Genomic DNA, 20,759 nt, shown 5'->3' on the forward strand with positions numbered 1-20,759 from the left:
CGAGATTCTTGGGAAGACTAGGAAGTTCAACACAAAAAAATTAAAAAAACAAGCATTTTCTGTATATAAAGAGCAATTCAGGGAAAGGAATAGAATAGCTGTGGGCATAGAAAACAATCATTGGAGTATTAGGATTAATTCTATGTTGTGCAATTATGCCAGATTCTTTGGGAGTTTGCCCTCAGGATGGATACCAGGTAGATAATAAGTCTTGGTGGAACTACTCTTCAGGGTTGAATCCCTAATAAAATACATACCAAAGCAAAAGATCTCACTAGGCAAACCTCTGCTTTGTTAGATCAATTGTACTGGGGGGGAAAGCACTCAAAATCTGATTTGATTGATTGTGGTTACTAGCCTGAAGACAATATCAGAAAAGATAAGAAAGAGGCTCAGAAAAATGAGTTGAGTGTCTCAGAACAAGAATAAAGAAAGGATGGTTGAGAAGCAGAATAAATTAAGCAATAAATATATTTTTCTGATTTGAGTTCAAATTCTATAAGGAATTAGAAATCAAAACTTTCCCTTACCACTCCTAGACTGATAGTCTGCTGAAAGGATTCAACCAAATGAATGTTTGAGGAATGTGTCAGAGCCTCCCATTCTTGAGATTCTCAATCTTAAATAGCAATCCTGTTCTTATTGGAAAATTCCAAATTTCCTTTGTATGCCTAACAAGTCAGATTACCATTTCAGATGGTATGGGGAATTTGGGAGGGAAGCCCAAGCCACTTTCAAGCAATGTAAGTTATATATGTCTATAAGGATAGTGTTAGACTAGACGTGAGATCTGGCTTTAGAGAACATTCAGCAAATCTATTTAAAAAGTGTATCATGGGTAGCATACTATGCTCAAGCTGAATTTGTTAAATAGGTGAAAGAAAAAAACAACAACCCAGTAATGACAGTTTACTGCTTCATACCCAGGCAGGCATTTGGTGCTAAAAACTTTATAATTTATGTGATTTGACAACTTTGGCATCCTTCTGAGGTCGGTAAATGAGGACTCGGATTGATGGGGGCAATATGCTTATTCTGTAAAAAAGCACTGTGAAGCGGTATATAAGTCTAAGTACTATTGCTATTTGTAAATTTTTGTTAATACAAGACTTTGCAGATCTTTTTGCCATATACGTGTTTCAGTGGTGGGATTCAAACCTTTTTTTACTACCGGTTCTGTGGGCATGGCTTGGTGGGCGTGGCATGGCTTGGTGGGCGTGCCAGGGGAAGGATACTGTAAAATCTCCATTCCCAGCCCACTCCAGGAGAAGGATACTGTAAAATCTCCATTTCCTCCCCATTCCAAGGGAAGGTTACTGCAAAATCCCTATTTCCTTCTGATCAGCTGGGACTCGGGAGGCAGAGAATAGATGGGGGTGGGGCCAGTCAGAGGTGGTATTTGCCAGTTCTCTGAACTACTCAAAATTTCCACTACCGGTTCTCCAGAACTGGTCAGAACCTGCTGAATACCACCTCTGACATGTTTACAGAAAAACAGTAAGGTTGAATATAAGCAGAGAATGTTCATTTTTAATCTTTTCCAACATTTTCCTATTCCTGAACATTATAGGGAGGATTTAAAGAACAAAATTGGGCTTCACACAGACTGCCTTGCACATTAATTCATCTGCTGTTTCCCAGAAAACCTTTCTGGCAATATTATTCATAAATTAATAGTACTCAGGCCAACCAGTAATGTCAATTCACAGCCAGAGGTATTGCAACAACAAGCATTCAATATAAAACATAGTTCAAGTGGAAAAGATAATTTCAGAAGTTCAAGCTTGGGGGAATTTTAGGCGAAGTATTTTCCAATTTAATTGAAAACTAGGCAAGAACTGGTATGCATTGTTCTTCCTTTTTCTTCTGCATACCACAGATAAAGCTTTTTTAACATTACTAAAAAAAGAAAAAATCAAGCTTAGTAACGGAATGAAATTATATTTTCATTAAATCCTTGTTACATGCAAAACTATTTGCGCTTAGTTTCATTAGAAATAAAAATGTAGGTCAAGTTTATTTTAAATTGTAATTATGAGTTGATTTTTTTTTTTAATTAAAAGTGAGTAAGGAAATAGGAGGCGTAAAAGTTTCTAAAAACTAAAAAGATGTGATGATGAAAGGTTTGGGAACCCCCTACTGTGTGTTGCATTAAGTGGTTGCTAGGTGCTTTCAAGAATTATCTTTGGATAATTCTTTGGGTGTTTCTTCACCTTCCTGGATACAAGCACAGAGTGACCCAGCTCCCTATCAGGCAAGTGGATTACTAAATATGAACACTGCCGACAGATTAGTTCTAAGAGGTTTCTGTGAGGTATCAAAATTTAGAGCCACATGTTGTTTCTAGCAGCTCATGCATGTAACACAATTTTAGGAATGTGCTGAGAAAGGCATGGTCATATTTTCCTTATTTTTTTTTTGTTGATTTCTCATGTTTCTTTCATATGGTTGTCCTGTTCTGCTTCCAGCGAAAGGAATCCCTCTTCTTTTCTTGCGTATTGAGTTGTATGTATAAATTATAGCAATGATTTTAATGAGATTTTAAACCCTTTTCTGCTCGTGGGCATTTGTTGGCTGCTGGCAAGGAAGGAAATCAAGCTCGTACCCAGCGTGTCTCATTTGCTTTTTCAAACAGTGGCTTGGGGCCTACCAGGAGATGATAGATTCATTTCATTCGGAGATGAACCAATTAGTTTCTTTCTGTTTATTAACTTGAGGGAGGAAGGTTGTGATGCCCAGATATCGGCATTCCTAGATGGGAAACTGCCAAGTGACTTGTCCAAGTGTTGTTTCTCCACCATTAATCAGTCGGTCCAGTGAAAGGAAACATGGAGGATGAATTTATTTCCAGATATGGGTGAACTACAGCACCTCTGTCATCTTTTGCCATTCTGACCTGCTAGGACACTGACTTTCAGCAACAGCTAGATGGCCACAGGTTCCCCATCCATGTTTGTTTGTTAGATTTACTTGCCACCCACCTCATTTCAAAGTGACTCGGAACGGCTGACACCATTAAAAGCATTAAAACCACAAAAGATCAAATATTTCTAAAACAATTAAAATAGAAACCAGAATCAAAATAAAATTATAGTTCAAAGATGGGGCAACAGGATGCATGAGAGGGAAACTCAGATTGCCTTTTAATTCATCAATCGCCTCCAGTGTGATGATCCCCTCTTGAGGCCCAAAGCTGTCCGGCAGAGCCAGGTCTTCAGGCTTTTGCAGAAGGTCAGAAGGGTGGAAGCCAATCTTACCTCAAGAGGGCAAGATTTCCAAAGGGCAAGCTGGCACATGTGGGATGGGCCAGTCCAGGGGTGAAATCCAGCAGGTTCTGACAGGTTCTGAAGAACTGGTAGCAGAAATTTTGAGCAGTTTGGAGAACCGGCAAATACCACCTCTGGCTGTCCCCAGAGTGGGGAGGGAATGGGGATTTTGCAATATCCTTCCCCCAGGAGTGGGGAGGGAATGGGGATTTTGCAGTATCCTTCCCCTGGAATGGGGTGGGAATGGAGATCTTGCAGTATCCTTCCCTTGCCCCGCCCACCAAGCCCCGCCCACAGAACCGGTAATAAAAAAAAATTGGATTTCACCACTGGGCCAGTCTCAGTGGGGTTGAGACGGTTTTCCAAATAACTTGGCCCCATGCCATGCAGGGCTTTAAAGGTAACAACCAACACCTTGAATTGCACTCAAAGCAAACTGGCAGCCAGTGCAGCTTGCGGAGCAGTGGTGTAATATGGGCCACTGTAGGGGTCCCAAAAACTGTTCCAACTATAATGAAAGGTAGTAAGATTTTTGGCCCCTAAATTAGATTTGGGGGTCAATCAGTTAATAGGAGTGACTTAGAATAACTTTATTGTCATTTTGAATGTACCTTAATCAGCATACATTAAAATGAAATTTTGTTGCATACAGCTCTCAAAGACCATTACTACAGAGTCATTTGGCCTTGAATTGAGAAGCAGTGTGTTAACTGGGCCAGTGCTGTGGTTTGAAGGGATATGGTGGGTACACTTTGGTTAAGGATGCATGGCCAGCTTAGGGCATCTGTGAAATGTGGAGAGAGGTACAGGTATTGCATGGTGAAGTAGCCATCCCCATAAGGCCTTTGACTACAATAATACAAGGAAAAGGCCTAGCAGTTACACAATCCTTTTCTTGAGGCATTTTTCAATTACCAGAGCTAAATTGGGGGGGGGGGGGGAGAGGGGGGGCTCTCCTTGCTTTGATACAAATTAAAGTGCTCAGTTAAGAAACTGAGGCACTAAGAAATTCATGGCAATTTTCAAATTTCAGATAAGATCAATAATTTATTTGTGCTAAAAAATTTTGGTAAATCAATAAAAGGCAAGTTGTCAAGTTCTGTTTGTGGCAGCTGATTTAGTAAGTAAATTGTCAGAACAAAAGCCATATTAAAGTGGCCAGAATTTGTTTTAAAGATTGACTAAGCCCCAGAATAATGTCATATATTCAACCTCTTGTTATATGTTGTCTATAGTGTGAAGACCACTACGCATTTTCTTGTAAAATACATATACAGTATAAGATGTATATAAAAGATACATACATATTTCTTTATGTGTTTATTAATCAGTGCAGTGGGCTCTCTAAATTGTTAACAAGGAGATAAAACTAGCTAGTTTTTGCCACACTTCCCTCCTTCATCCAATATCTCTGGAATCTATCCTGTTATAAATTTGGGATATTCTGTGGTCTACATTTTGAGATGCATTGAAAATTGCTTATCAAGATAGGTTTATTTTCTCTGCTACGTTTGAAGAATGAGGGGAAAACAGATATAAATCTATGATGTATTTCAACCCCCACATTTATTTTAGATGAAAGACAGAAAGAAGCAGCAACAAATAATCAGAATCCTCTCTGAGGACTCACAGGCATATAATTAGAATGGCATAGGTTTCTCATGATGAATTAGTTTTGTCAAACTAAACCAGGTTTTTGAACCAAGCAGCAGGGAAATGGGAGATCATGCTTCCCATTTGTTGAAATTAGGTAGGGTAGCTTTCATGGTAGCAGACAATACAGATACAGGTAGTGTACAACTTACAACCACAACTGAGCCCAATATTTATGTTGTTAAGCGAGAAATTTGTTAAATGTGTTTTGCCCCATTTTACGATTTTTCTTGCCAGCTTTGTTAAGCGAATCACTGCTGTTGTTAAATTAGTAACATGGCTGTTAAGTGAATCTGGTTTCCCCATTGACTTTGTGTGTCAGAAGGTCGCAAAAGGGGATCACTTGACTCCAGGACACTGCAACTGTCATAAATGTGAGGCAGTTGTCAAGCACCCAAATGTAAATTACGTGACCGTGAGGATGTTGCAACCGTCATAAGTGTGAAAAATGGTCATAGATTACTTTTTTCCAGTGCTGCTGTAACTTCAAACGGTTACTAAATGAACCGTTGTAAGTCAAAGATTACCTGTAGTTCATTTCAGATGTTTTCTGTTTTGTTGGGTCAGTTGTACTGGGGAAAAGTGATGTGGACTGTGAGGCAATATCAGAACAAAATAAGAAAGGGGCTCAGAATAACGAGGAATGGCTCAGAACAAGAATGAAGAAATGAGAATTGGGAACTGGACATACTAAATAACAAACACATCCCATTTTCCCTTTAACAGATGTTGGTTCTGTTGAGGGATTGGCTTATCACCGAGGCTGGGACGCCTTATACTGGACAAGCTACACTACTTCTACCATTACACGGCATACTGTGAACCAGACACGTGTGGGAGCTTTTGAAAGAGAAACTGTGATCACCATGTCCGGAGATGACCATCCTCGAGCCTTTGTGCTGGATGAATGCCAGAAGTAAGTTCCAGTATCCCGTGAGTGACTGAAAAACAACACCTCAGAATCAGTGGGGCTCATTCATACACTCATTCATTTCCTTGTTCATTTGATTATATATATATATATATATATATATATATATATATATATATATATATATATATATATATATATATATATATATATATGCATATTCTTTCTAGCCAGGTTTTACCTACGTAAACTCAGTTGTTATGGAGCCTAAGTTGTGTGAAATCTCATTCATCATCTTTTAGGCTTCTTTTCTCTCTGTTGACAAACTGCAACTCTCTGTTGCTCTCTGGGAGGCTCAGATAGCTATTTCTGCCTATTTATGGCTTCGTCAGTGAGCCACACCCACTTCTCAGAAACTCCCCCTGTAAAGGTACAATGTGTCTTTTTCCTTTTTCGTAGGCTTCTATGTGCATATTCTTTCTAGCCAGGTTTTACCTACGTAAACTCAGTTGTTATGGAGCCTAAGTTGTGTGAAATCTCATTCATCATCTTTTAGGCTTCTTTTCTCTCTGTTGACAAACTGCAACTCTCTGTTGCTCTCTGGGAGGCTCAGATAGCTATTTCTGCCTATTTATGGCTTCGTCAGTGAGCCACACCCACTTCTCAGAAACTCCCCCTGTAAAGGTACAATGTGTCTTTTTCCTTTTTCGTAGGCTTCTATGTGCATATTCTTTCTAGCCAGGTTTTACCTACGTAAACTCAGTTGTTATGGAGCCTAAGTTGTGTGAAATCTCATTCATCATCTTTTAGGCTTCTTTTCTCTCTGTTGACAAACTGCAACTCTCTGTTGCTCTCTGGGAGGCTCAGATAGCTATTTCTGCCTATTTATGGCTTCGTCAGTGAGCCACACCCACTTCTCAGAAACTCCCCCTGTAAAGGTACAATGTGTCTTTTTCCTTTTTCGTAGGCTTCTATGTGCATATTCTTTCTAGCCAGGTTTTACCTACGTAAACTCAGTTGTTATGGAGCCTAAGTTGTGTGAAATCTCATTCATCATCTTTTAGGCTTCTTTTCTCTCTGTTGACAAACTGCAACTCTCTGTTGCTCTCTGGGAGGCTCAGATAGCTATTTCTGCCTATTTATGGCTTCGTCAGTGAGCCACACCCACTTCTCAGAAACTCCCCCTGTAAAGGTACAATGTGTCTTTTTCCTTTTTCGTAGGCTTCTATGTGCATATTCTTTCTAGCCAGGTTTTACCTACGTAAACTCAGTTGTTATGGAGCCTAAGTTGTGTGAAATCTCATTCATCATCTTTTAGGCTTCTTTTCTCTCTGTTGACAAACTGCAACTCTCTGTTGCTCTCTGGGAGGCTCAGATAGCTATTTCTGCCTATTTATGGCTTCGTCAGTGAGCCACACCCACTTCTCAGAAACTCCCCCTGTAAAGGTACAATGTGTCTTTTTCCTTTTTCGTAGGCTTCTATGTGCATATTCTTTCTAGCCAGGTTTTACCTACGTAAACTCAGTTGTTATGGAGCCTAAGTTGTGTGAAATCTCATTCATCATCTTTTAGGCTTCTTTTCTCTCTGTTGACAAACTGCAACTCTCTGTTGCTCTCTGGGAGGCTCAGATAGCTATTTCTGCCTATTTATGGCTTCGTCAGTGAGCCACACCCACTTCTCAGAAACTCCCCCTGTAAAGGTACAATGTGTCTTTTTCCTTTTTCGTAGGCTTCTATGTGCATATTCTTTCTAGCCAGGTTTTACCTACGTAAACTCAGTTGTTATGGAGCCTAAGTTGTGTGAAATCTCATTCATCATCTTTTAGGCTTCTTTTCTCTCTGTTGACAAACTGCAACTCTCTGTTGCTCTCTGGGAGGCTCAGATAGCTATTTCTGCCTATTTATGGCTTCGTCAGTGAGCCACACCCACTTCTCAGAAACTCCCCCTGTAAAGGTACAATGTGTCTTTTTCCTTTTTCGTAGGCTTCTATGTGCATATTCTTTCTAGCCAGGTTTTACCTACGTAAACTCAGTTGTTATGGAGCCTAAGTTGTGTGAAATCTCATTCATCATCTTTTAGGCTTCTTTTCTCTCTGTTGACAAACTGCAACTCTCTGTTGCTCTCTGGGAGGCTCAGATAGCTATTTCTGCCTATTTATGGCTTCGTCAGTGAGCCACACCCACTTCTCAGAAACTCCCCCTGTAAAGGTACAAGAAAAAGACACATTGTACCTTTACAGGGGGAGTTTCTGAGAAGTGGGTGTGGCTCACTGACGAAGCCATAAATAGGCAGAAATAGCTATCTGAGCCTCCCAGAGAGCAACAGAGAGTTGCAGTTTGTCAACAGAGAGAAAAGAAGCCTAAAAGATGATGAATGAGATTTCACACAACTTAGGCTCCATAACAACTGAGTTTACGTAGGTAAAACCTGGCTAGAAAGAATATGCACATAGAAGCCTACGAAAAAGGAAAAAGACACATTGTACCTTTACAGGGGGAGTTTCTGAGAAGTGGGTGTGGCTCACTGACGAAGCCATAAATAGGCAGAAATAGCTATCTGAGCCTCCCAGAGAGCAACAGAGAGTTGCAGTTTGTCAACAGAGAGAAAAGAAGCCTAAAAGATGATGAATGAGATTTCACACAACTTAGGCTCCATAACAACTGAGTTTACGTAGGTAAAACCTGGCTAGAAAGAATATGCACATAGAAGCCTACGAAAAAGGAAAAAGACACATTGTACCTTTACAGGGGGAGTTTCTGAGAAGTGGGTGTGGCTCACTGACGAAGCCATAAATAGGCAGAAATAGCTATCTGAGCCTCCCAGAGAGCAACAGAGAGTTGCAGTTTGTCAACAGAGAGAAAAGAAGCCTAAAAGATGATGAATGAGATTTCACACAACTTAGGCTCCATAACAACTGAGTTTACGTAGGTAAAACCTGGCTAGAAAGAATATGCACATAGAAGCCTACGAAAAAGGAAAAAGACACATTGTACCTTTACAGGGGGAGTTTCTGAGAAGTGGGTGTGGCTCACTGACGAAGCCATAAATAGGCAGAAATAGCTATCTGAGCCTCCCAGAGAGCAACAGAGAGTTGCAGTTTGTCAACAGAGAGAAAAGAAGCCTAAAAGATGATGAATGAGATTTCACACAACTTAGGCTCCATAACAACTGAGTTTACGTAGGTAAAACCTGGCTAGAAAGAATATGCACATAGAAGCCTACGAAAAAGGAAAAAGACATGTTCTTCATACTACTTTCCTGTAAGGATTTCACATCAGTGGACAGCCTTAAAATGACCTGAATCCATTCAAAGAAAAATGAGCACCTTAACAGCATTGTAAACCAACCACCGTGTTAAATATATTCCCCAAGTCTTATGCCGTTCTTTAAAAAAAAAAAAATTAAACTCCTTAATTTTTCAAATAAAAGTTGTCACTAAAGAGAGGTTATCTATTCTGTTCCACACTTGTATGGATAAAAAGCTCCTGAATTAGTCTTGCTTTGATAAGCTTAAGGCATGAAATATGTTTGGATTTAGCCATGAACAGTGTTATCTAAGCAATCCTTCAGCATATGCATTCCTTTCTCCGTGGGTCTCCAGATGAAATAGAAAATATTTCATTTCTGCTTAGCATCGTACACTTGGATAAATTGTGGCTACTTTGGATTATGCATTACTGAAAACAAACCATCGTCAAATTATAACTTACTGGTTTGCTCAGACAATATAATTTAAGATGAATCATAGTTCAGATTTGAATGTAATAAAACAATTAGCTAAACTTCAAAGGGAATATTTACAATTTCCCCTTTATAGCTGTGCTAAAGGGGGTATAGGAATGGGATACATTAATTTGAGGCCTGTGTCTGTCACTGCCATGTTTCCCTGAAAATAAGACCCTGTCTTATATTTTGTTTGAACCCTTAAATAAGCGCTTGGCCTTATTGCCATGTGCTCAAAAGCCCGATTGGGCTTATTATCAGGGGATGTCTTATTTTGCGGGAAACAGGGTAAATCATATATCTGAACTAGCTCACTGAATGCGTTTCAGGCCATGAACTTTAAAGGCCACCATCATTGTTTAAATAGTAATAGCAATAGCACTTAGACTTATATACTGCTCCATAGTTCTTTGCAGGACTCTTGATGTTTACAACATCAGCATATTGGCCCCCAACAATCTGGGTCCTCATTTTACTGATCAGGATTAGAGGCTGAGTTAACCTTGAGCCCCCTCAGGATTGAACTCCTGACTGTAGGCAGAGTTAGCCTGCAATACAGCATTTTAATCACTATGCCACCAGGGCACCTTAAAACTGAGTGAATATAAGTTAACAGCCGACTCTGCAGTAAAATTTTTTAAAAAGTATAATCTCTGCCTTCATAAGCCTATCTGTCATGGTTTGGGATCAGATTCTAAATATTGCTCAGAGTATATGAAGCTGATTACAGCAGTGAAGCCTAAATTAGTTGTGCTGTAGCATTATATATTGCCATAGCCAGATCCTCCTTCTCTAAAAAGGATGCAGGGAATATACCAGCAACTGGAGATCCAGGAGAAACCACCTCCCTCTGCCCAGGGCGATGGCTTTTCCTCTTTCAACTTACGTAGCACTTTCCCTCTGTAATTTGTTTTCTTCTCTCTTCCAGCCTGATGTTCTGGACCAACTGGAATGAACAACACCCCAGCATCATGCGAGCTACGCTGATAGGTGCCAACATGATCACCATCATTGACAAAGATATCCGCACACCCAACGGTCTGGCCATTGACCACAAGGCAGAGAAAATCTACTTTTCTGATGCCACCCTGGACAAGATAGAGCGATGTGAATACGATGGCTCCAAACGATACGTATGTTCCATAATTCTATCAACTGTGCTTCCTCCCCCCCTCCGAAAGCCTGTAAAGCAGGTCTCCCTGGTATAATATCCTCTGGATATGTTGGTGCTATCGGTCCCAGAATTCTTGGCCAACATGGCGACTAATAATTCTGGGAATTTAGTTCCAGCATATATGGAAAACGAGAAGAGAATAAAGCCTTAGTGAAATCTTGCCTTTTGACCTTGACATGTATGCCCATCCTATTTTTCGATTTGATAAAGAGGATACACTGCTAATACGTTTGTCAGACATGAAGTTATTGTATATTGCTACAGTTCCTCCTAGGAACCTCAGGAATAAAGGATTAGTTTTCAGAGAGCTTATGTGGTCAGCTCTAGCACACTCCCACAAGCTATATGCATTTTCTTTTCTTTTTTTCACCTATTTTCCATAGCTGCTTACCTGAATTAATGTTTTGCATCTCTCGATCAGGTCCTGAAAAAGTCTGTGTATTTAATCTCTTGCTCAAATTTATTGTCATAGCAACAGCATGGTGGAGATAAGGCTGAGGGGGAAGTCACTGGGCCAAGAGCTCAGAGCTGAGTGGAAGTAGAGCCTTAAGTCTGCAGTACCATGTTTTTATCCAGTGCTGTAATTACTGCACCATGGTGATTCTGTGAAGATTACAAGCATCTTCCTTTTAGATCTGTCCGGTAGATGCTCCATTCCAATATCTCAAGAAGAAGTTGCAGTTAAATTCATTGCAATTACTTCTGGAAGGCAGCAGGTGGTCCCCTTATTATTTATGGAATACTGAGTAAGGGGGGAAAAAAGAAAGATTAAGAGAAAATGCTTGGCAAGAAGCCATTGCCCATTAATGCACAGAAGCAAGGTGCTTAATACTAGTATGATGATAATATCTGGCTATTGACAACCTGCTTCTTCCTTGATAATATCCAACAGGTGATCCTGAAGGCAGAGCCAGTGCACCCCTTCGGTTTGGCTGTCTACGGTGACAATATCTTCTGGACAGACTGGGTGCGTCGTGCTGTGCAGCGTGCCAACAAATATGTGGGCTCTGGCATGAAACACCTACGTATTGACATCCCCCAGCAACCTATGGGCATCATTGCTGTGGCCAATGACACCAACAGCTGTAAGAAGAACCACTTATCCTTGGGGAGAGAGCGGGTGACAGCCTGCCATGGGGAAGGAGTGGGCATTCCTCATAAGGTTATATTACACTTCTCTCAACATCTTTGAATCAGCACTGCAGCAATGAGTTCAGAGGCAACTCTTCCTTTTTTTTGCTGGCCCTGAGGGGAGAACTCTTAGGTCAGGGGTGAAATCTACTTACTTTCCTTACCGGTTTGGAAGTGCACGTGCTCTCGCTTCGCTTGCTCCTGTGCGCGCGGTTAAAACCAGGAAGTAATGACACCTGGGCGGGTGGGCGGAGCTTTGCTCTGCCATCGCTACCGGATCGCTGAACCACTGGCCAAGCTCGCTACTGGACCAAGCAGTCTGGTCCGATCCAGGAGCATTTCACCCCTGTCTTAGGTCTTTTGGAATGTTCCTGCGCAGCTTATTTTATTATCCATTTACACTATATTAGCAGTGATAATCTTGCTCTCTCTTTTTTGGGGGGAAATACTTCACTTGGTATTTGGCTTATTTTCATTTGAGTGTTTCCCAAACATTGCTTATCTTTGGCCTCGGACAGCATGATACAGGATTTGAACTGTTTTACCCAAATGTCTCTCTTGCACAACGTTTTGTCTCTAAAATCAGCCCTCATAAAATAAGCAAACCACATTTCCCCCTTACTATTTTCCTTTCAACCTTTTCCCTTACTCCTTTCTATCAATAGTTGGTAATTATTTCTCAGCATGAAAACTCCAGTCTGAGCACTGAGAAATCGCAAACATTGTTAAATGTTTCTATACTACTTGCTGCATTGTAGACAGATAAAAAAATATATAGGTTGATTTTTGTTGTGTAAAAGAAACACTCCCATGCCAAGATGGTAAGATCAATGTAGGGTAATACAGCCTGAAACAACTTGTTGTTCTGTTGCTTTTTCACATTCTGCAGTATCAGGTGAATTACATCATTTCTGACACTGATTGTGGCTCTGTAAGAGTTTAATTTTCTGACCTAGATAGGTCATTCATCAGTGGTGCATATCGTGGATAGTTGATGCTCAGCTTAATCACAAACTCCACTAAAGCTTAGGGCTTTAACCTTGTAGGCTTTTCACATCCAGAAGACACATAGTGAGACAAGTGGAAAGAAGTATGATTAGCTTTCAGCTTTTCCCAGAAAAAAAAAAAAGTTTGACTCAGTTTTGAAAATAGATTGTGTGGTTCAGGTATTTGTTGATGTGGTTTTCAAACAAAAATACCCGAAAACTCCATTAAATGCCCTGTCAACCAACCTTTTATCGTCACTTTTAGATAGTTCCAATCTATATCTCCAACCCCATTTTTTTATGGGTTTCGTTCTCCTTACTCTGGTTTTCTTCCACTTAGGTGAGCTATCTCTGTGCAGAATAAACAATGGTGGTTGCCAGGATCTGTGCCTCCTCTCAGCCAATGGAGAAGTCACATGCTCTTGCCGGGGAGGCAGAACTCTTCAGGAGGACCTTACCTGCAGAGGTAAGTATCCACACTGGATAATGAAACATGAATGGAATAAAAGCATGTGAATTTGGACGATAGTTCCTATGAAATACACTCATCTACTAGGCACAGAATTAAGAGATCTACTCATCCAGGGTTTGGACTTCAAAGCCTCTTTGGGCCTGGGGACAACAGGGGAAATTCATAAACCGTATTTTGTCCTAAAGCACATGTACCATGCAGCAATTATCCCAGAATGAGTAGAGGGCAGTGCTGTGAGTATTCTAGGGAGCCAAGGAGATGGATGTGTGATTTTAATAAATCCAGTAGAGATTCTGATTTCAAGAAGCAGTTTATCATGGCATGCACAAAACAGTGCATAGAGAGAAGAGCCATCAGATTGCTGGAAAGAAAGTTCTTGCTGATTTCTTATGATGAGTGTGACATACATAGAGGGAAATAGGGGTGCATGTAGTTAGCCAAAGTGTCCAGGTTTTCTGTACTGATATTTTGCCAGTCTTTTATTGCCCAGAAGTTTAGCCATTGATCTTTCTGCACTTTCTTACAAGAGCATTTTCACTTGATGAGGCCAACCTAATCTGTGCTCTTTCCAGATGTCCAGTCTAAAATATATCTTCTGAATGGGATTTCAGGACACATTTCAGTGAAACGGGAGTTGAGAGATGGGAGTGTTTTCACAAATGTGTGTTGTTCTCCCTTCTTTAGCTTCCAACTCCACCTGTAATGTACATAATGAGTTTGAATGTGGAAATGGTGACTGCATTGACTTCAGTGAAACCTGCGATCGTGTGGCCCACTGCAAAGACAGATCAGATGAAAAGCCATCCTACTGCAGTAAGATTTTTTCTCTCTCATTCTTCTTTTCTCTTTCCTTCAGCTAGCCTGCTTGTGGAAAACTTTTAAAACTCTAGACCACGGGTGTCAAACTCACCGCGTCACATTGCCGTCACGTGATGTTTCACGATGTTTTTCCCATTCGCGGAGCTGGGGTGGGCGTGGCCTGCGCGTGAGGCATCTGGCCTGCGGGCTGCCAATTTGACACCCCTGCTCTGGACCAATGTTTCAAAACCTTGCAACTTTAAGACCTTCTTCAACTCTAAGAATTCTCTCAGCCAGCTTTTCTGCTCTAGACTAACTAATTCTGTATTTCTGGGCATATCTTGGAGAAGAATTTATCCATTGGACAGGTTATCAGGAAGATTGTTGGAATATTTCTTCTCTTCAAGCTTAAAAAGAGTGTTTTTCTGTCTCAGTCTTAAGTTTGTAGTTTGGGTGTTTATAAAAAGTAAGATTTGATACATCTGCCACATACCTTTGTACGGAAGCCAAAACTGATGGACAGAATGAACTCACTCAAGGGTTACAAGAGTTGGAACGAAAAAAGATGAATCCCTAATCCTTTTTCAACCCCTAAGCTCTGCTGAAACCTGGGATTTAGCTTGACTTTTCGCCTCTGAGTGGAAAACTTCATAAAAATCTGAAGCTCCTAACTGAAAGAAAAGAGTTGGGGGCTTGTTTCTGTGCACCACAGCTATTCTGTATGCAACACACTGTGAATATAGGCAGAACACTATAGTTTCCCTTTCCAGCAAAATGCTCGGTCTCCTGGAATTCCAGAGTAGGAATGCCTGTTGCATTTTTCCCCATCCAGCTCCAAGCTGAGAGGAGGTACCGTGTTTCCCCCAAAATAAGACCCTGTCTTATATTTTTTTTGAACCCTGAAATAAGCAGTTGGCCTTATTGCCATGTGCTCAAAAACCCAATTGGGCTTATTATCAGGGGATGTCTTATTTTGGGGGAAATAAGGGTAGATGTAACAAACCTGCTGACCTCCTGTTTTATTCAGAGGTTTGCTTCACTCAGTCGATAATTAAATTACATTCCAATTGTCTTTCAGCTACTCACTCCCTGTTCTCTCTGTTGCTTATTTTGCCTTGCAGACAGCCGCAAGTGTAAGAAGGGCTACTTGCACTGTGTCAACAAACGGTGTATACCCATCAAGGACTGGTGCAACGGTGTGGATGATTGTGGGGACAATTCGGATGAAGTGCCTTGCAACAGTAAGCTTTAGGAGGGGAAGCCAGTCAGGAAGTACATGCCCTTTCACTTCTTTTCTAAAGCACTATATTAATACTTAACAACTGTTTTCTGAAACAGTTCAGTAATTAATTTAAACTAAATGATTAAACATGTACAGAAAAAATTGCTAGCTAGGCCCAATAAAACACCTCCTGTGTTAAATCTTTATTTACCTTCCTCTTGTCTTTCCAATCTGCTTCAACCTAATCATCTTTGGGACCTATTGTAAGGATAAAAAGATGTGGCATCGGGATGCTGGGAATAGGGAAAACGTGTATATGACCTGGGCATTTTGGAGCATGGGGAGGGGGGATTCTTTTTTGTCCTGTAGATCAAATTAACCCTAAAGTCATTGAAGCTCCCAATAAATACCAGACACAGAAAGTCTTTTTGTTTTTCTGTTTTGTTTTTCAAAGTTTCCCAGAATTTTTTCCCAAGAGACATGAGCTTTGCCTTTGTAAGGTTTTGCTCCTTTTCTTTCCTAAATTCTCCAGCAGACCTGCTTGTCTGTCTGCTGTGCCGGTTGCCTCCAAATGCTAAAGCTTCACACAGCCTCCTCCTGCAACATTCCCCTCATCCAGTGTTTGAAAACCCTGCTGTTTTATAGACCATCCCTAGACTGGGAAATGGCTTAATGGGAAGAGAGGGAAATAGCCCAGGGGTTTGCCAATGCTCTGACCTTCCTTGTGGAGGAAGGGCAGCAAGAGGAAATGAAGGCAGTTGCCAGAATGACCCATAATGACTGGACTGGCCCATTCTTTCCAGAGACAAGCTGTGCTCCTGCTGAATTCCGCTGCCGGGATGGGACATGTATTAACAATTCTAGCCGCTGCAACCAACAGATTGACTGCGAAGATGCATCTGACGAAATGAACTGCAGTGAGTTTTGCACAGTAGGCACATAAAATGTTGATAAGATGTCTTTTTCACTGGCCCCGCCATTTTATAATCCTATGCAGGCTTTGCCCAGTCAATTCACTCACTCAGGATAAATAATCCTCAATTTACTACCACAATTGAGCCCAAAATTTCTGTTGTTAAGCGGAACAGTGGTTAAGTTGAGTTTTGCCCCATTTTATGATCTTTCTTGTCACAATTGTTAAGTGAATCACTGCAGTTGTTAAGTTAATAACATGGTTGTTAAGTGAATCTGGCTTCCCCATTGACTCTGCTTGTCAGAAGGTCACAAAAGGTGATCATGTGACCTCGGGACACGGCAACCATCATAAATATGAGTCAGTTGCCAAGCAGTCGGCTTTTGATCATGTGACCATGGGGATATGCTGCAACGTTTGCAAGTGAAAAACAGTCATACAGTCACTTTTTTCAGTGACGCTGTAACTTCAAACTGTTGGAATGGTTGTATAGTTGTAAATTGAGGATTATTGTAGATAATTCTTGTGCTATTTGGCCCGTGAAGGCCACTGTTCCTTCAGAAGTAGAGCTTTTGTATTCCACAGTCCCCATCAAAAAATCCCTAAGATAGTCCTGGAAACATAACTCTGGTAAGTGTTTAGTGGTGCATTCTCTGATGTGGAGAAATTGGAAGGAGTAATCTCTATGAAAACCTTGTGGATTTTGACCTCTTCAAGAAAATTCAATAGTGAAAGTCCTTGTCATGCCAAGCTGGAAAGGTGCAAGAGATGTCCATTATGCAACTACGCCAAGAATCATAGTTCCATAGATGAACATGACACTAACATTTCCCATATTTTATACCAGTGAGTCAGAATTGGATTGCTGGGGTATACCAATAAGAGGGACTAACAGAATTAGGAAGAATAGGCTATCACATCAAGCTGAATGTGTCTAGTACTCTGCTGCCATTGTAATTGGGGAACTTTTGTTAGCATTGAATCACCTGCTTTCCATTGTATAATGAATGACACTAAGAGGAAAAATACTTCATCAAGCATCCAAAACACTAATCCCTCTCTTTGGTAAAAGGAAGGGCTTCTGGGAAACATTATGACCTAAGCTAGCTAGTGGATTATTTCCCCTTTTTTCCAACAGCTGACCGCTACTATACATGACACACAAGCATGTGGAAGAGATAACATTCTTCCTTCATTGAAATGTGTCTGCCTATTTGATACAGAAAAAAACCCTGTCCTCCGGGAGTCATTCTCCCATTCACCCCACCGACCCCTTCTTTTTTTTTTATTTTCAATTGTGCCTATTCTGATATGCTGCTTTGGGAGAACTGTACCCTGAAAGATGGGATATAAAATAATTGCAATATGAATGGTACTAAGGGTTATAGATCGAGATTATTTTATTCTGCAGCTCCACATTTTTTAACACAACCGGCAATGGCATAATTTGTAGGAGTGCCTTTGCTCCATTAGACCTGTTCAGTAAATTTCTCAGAATTTACATACATTCAAGTATAAATAAGATGATAATTGTCAGTATTATAATGATGAGGATAATTATGCTTAATGTTATCATTATTGTATTCTTACTAGAAGACATGTTAAGAGGAAAAGTGAATAGGCTTATAATGTTCAACTGTTTAATATACTATAATTCTAAGATTAGAGAATTAATATTAATGTGAATGATGTTGTAAATGCTGAAAATTGTTGCACAGAGATATTTGTACCCAGAGAACACGCTGTTTAAGGAAAGATGGAATGTTTATATTTTGGGGGGAAAAACTTTATATGTATGTATGTATGTATGTATGTATGTATGTATGTATGTATATAAAGAATTTACATACATTCGGTTTGTTTCTTCTCTTTTGGTAGCTGCGACTGACTGCAGCAGCTTTTTCAGATTGGGAGTGAAAAATGTCAATTTTCAGAAATGTGAGCATACCTCGATGTGTTATGCTCCATCCTGGGTATGTGATGGCAGCAATGACTGTGGCGACTATTCAGATGAGCAGGATTGTCCAGGTGAGCATCTTCCAATGAAAACCACCCTTCTGACCATCCAAACCCTGAAGGACCTTGATCTCTGGTGAAATGGAGCAAGCATTCAGAGAACTTGTATATGAAAGCAGGCTAGCATGCTTAGCCATTAAGTTAGAGAAGAATCCTTCCTTGGTCACCTTATCTTTCCCACTCCACTATCTTGGGAAAGGGAAGAATGATCTAAAATGTGAACAACCAGGAAGAACACACACACACACACACACACCGTTCATCCCTCACTTGGTCTGCCCTGCTCATCCCCATCCCCCCAAGAAAGAACTGCCCTTTGAGTCTACCTGCACATATACTCCATCTATTAAGTCTGTACTCTGTATTCCTTTTTTCTTAAAAAGAGGTTTTACAGGGGGAAAAAGTTTCTAGTGAGACCAGGGACCTTTGCCTTACTCTTTAAACTATTCAGACATCGCTATCTTGGAAGACGGAACATAAGTAATTGTAAATTTTTGGAATCAGTAGAGCACACTGATTGTTTTTATTGCTATGGGGCATTTTTAGCAATGTATTTATTTTATATGGATTTTTCTGCCTCATTTTAGATTGCTTGTAAGTTACTTTAGGGACTTCTGAATAGAAATGTAGAGGAGTGAGTTTGTTTGTATGCATGTGTGTGTCTGCCTGTCTGTCGGTCTGTCTATCTTTCTGTGTGTGGTTGCTTGTCTGCCTGTAAATTTAAAAAAAAAATGGTTGCTAGAAAAATGTAGAATGCCCTTCTCCTTTGCCTGTCCCATACATCCATTTATCTGATGACAAAGATATGAAAAACACCAACATGGAGCCTCTGATCATTGTGTAATGCTTCCCTTTCTCTGTTCTCACCAACAAAATACAATATAATGCATTTTCTATTTCCCCCTCCACCCCCAACCCCACCCATTGTCTTTCCCAGGCTCAAGAAAATCTAAGTGCCCAGCTAACTACTTTGCCTGTCCAAGTGGGAGGTGCATTCCCATGACCTGGACTTGTGATAAGGAGAATGACTGTGAGAATGGAGAGGATGAAACCCACTGCAGTAAGTCACTGAGCTGTTTTTCTTTTCCATAAATGAGTTTCTAAAATAGAATAATCAGTAAATTTCGAGAAAAAATGAATAATATTTGCGATTTCTCTAGTCATATGGGCCTGAAAAGGTCCAGTTTTTGTTTTCAATTTCTTTGCCATGTATTTTGAAAGCCAGGAAAGTCTACAAAGTAGTCTGGCTGCCAGCAGTGGCTATCCTGAATAGGATTTGCACCTCACATGGTGTCTGTCTCTTGGGACTCTCTGTATAAATGGGGCATAGTATCCTCCCCTCAGTGTGATTTCTTGCATCCTACAACAAACTGTAGATCACACATCATGGCCAGCTATAAACTGAGGGCATATTCCGATCCAATATCTGATTTTTAAAAAATATAAACGATGCTGTACTTCAATGGTTAGAGAGCCTAGACATTGGTATTTGAACATAGATCTTTTTAACATTTATATTCTATTGGCTTATATTAATCTAGATGAAATGTTAATAAATATTGCTAGTCCATACAAGATTTGCCATATGCTAAATGAATCTGGGAAAAAATGTTCCAATTTCGTGGACTTCTTTGTGAGAAAGTGTGGAATTATTTGGAAGTGGTTATAGCAATGCCTGATTTCTTTTTCCAGATAAGTTCTGCTTCCCAGTGAAGTTTGAATGCAATAATCATCGGTGCATCTCTAAACAGTGGGTGTGCGATGGTGCAGATGACTGTGGTGATGGCTCTGATGAAGACCACCGTTGCCGTAAGTTTTGTTCCTGATTTGAAAAGGAGGAGGAGGAGGAGGCACGCTGGTAAAATTGTTATACAGGTCAAAATATGAAAAGGAAAATCTGGATGCATCGAAGGGAGTCGGGTAGGATTGGATGGAAATCTAGTCTTCTGAGAGAGGTTGAGTGATTGATGTTAAGTACAAGATGTTTGTGACATCATGAAAGCAATCAAGTGTTTGATGAGGTGAACAATCAGTTGATATCTGGGAGATGCTTTTAACATGACAAGATTGAAGGTCTGTAGTAGCGAAGTGGTTAGAATGCAGTATTGTGGGCTAACTCTGCACACAGCCTGGAGCTCAGTTCAGATTTGGTTCAAGATTGACTCAGCCTTCCATGTTTCCGAGGTCAGTAAAATGAGGTCCCAGATTGTTGAGGCCAATATGCTGACTCTGTAAACCGCTTAGAGAGGGCTGTAAAGTGCTATGGGACGAGATACAAATCTAAATGCTATTGCTATTGTATTGGGTGGGAAAATTATTCAAGTGGGCAGATTTCTATCATAACCATAGTCATGGGTTTTTAGATTTAGATTTTTCTTTGATTTTTAAAATTTTTTTCCTTCTTTAAAAAATGTTAAATCCATGTTATAACTTGGGCTATAGTTCCCTCGTGATTTCTACCTCAAAAAAGGCACAAAACTTCTATCGATCTTGAGTAAAGGTGATTAAAGTGGAATACAGAGAGTCTAAAATG

At 40.3% G+C, this 20,759-nt stretch overlaps 1 protein-coding gene across 3 annotated transcripts in view; it reads left to right on the top strand.

Annotated features, from left to right (window-relative positions):
• LRP1 (LDL receptor related protein 1) overlaps positions 1-20,759 on the top strand; it is a 336,417-nt gene that overhangs the window by 258,066 nt on the left and 57,592 nt on the right. For all 3 annotated transcript variants that reach the window (XM_034419253.3, XM_034419254.3, XM_034419255.3), the window contains 10 exons: positions 5,646-5,835; positions 10,443-10,647; positions 11,581-11,773; positions 13,146-13,271; positions 13,962-14,090; positions 15,197-15,316; positions 16,101-16,214; positions 18,089-18,238; positions 19,164-19,286; positions 19,919-20,035. In XM_034419253.3, the coding sequence (XP_034275144.2) occupies positions 5,646-5,835; positions 10,443-10,647; positions 11,581-11,773; positions 13,146-13,271; positions 13,962-14,090; positions 15,197-15,316; positions 16,101-16,214; positions 18,089-18,238; positions 19,164-19,286; positions 19,919-20,035 (1,467 nt within the window). The remainder of the gene's footprint in view (positions 1-5,645; positions 5,836-10,442; positions 10,648-11,580; positions 11,774-13,145; positions 13,272-13,961; positions 14,091-15,196; positions 15,317-16,100; positions 16,215-18,088; positions 18,239-19,163; positions 19,287-19,918; positions 20,036-20,759) is intronic.

The sequence above is a fragment of the Pantherophis guttatus genome, chromosome 2 (genome assembly GCF_059756535.1).
Source record: "Pantherophis guttatus breed Tessera chromosome 2, ASM5975653v1, whole genome shotgun sequence".
Lineage (NCBI taxonomy): Eukaryota > Metazoa > Chordata > Lepidosauria > Squamata > Colubridae > Pantherophis > Pantherophis guttatus.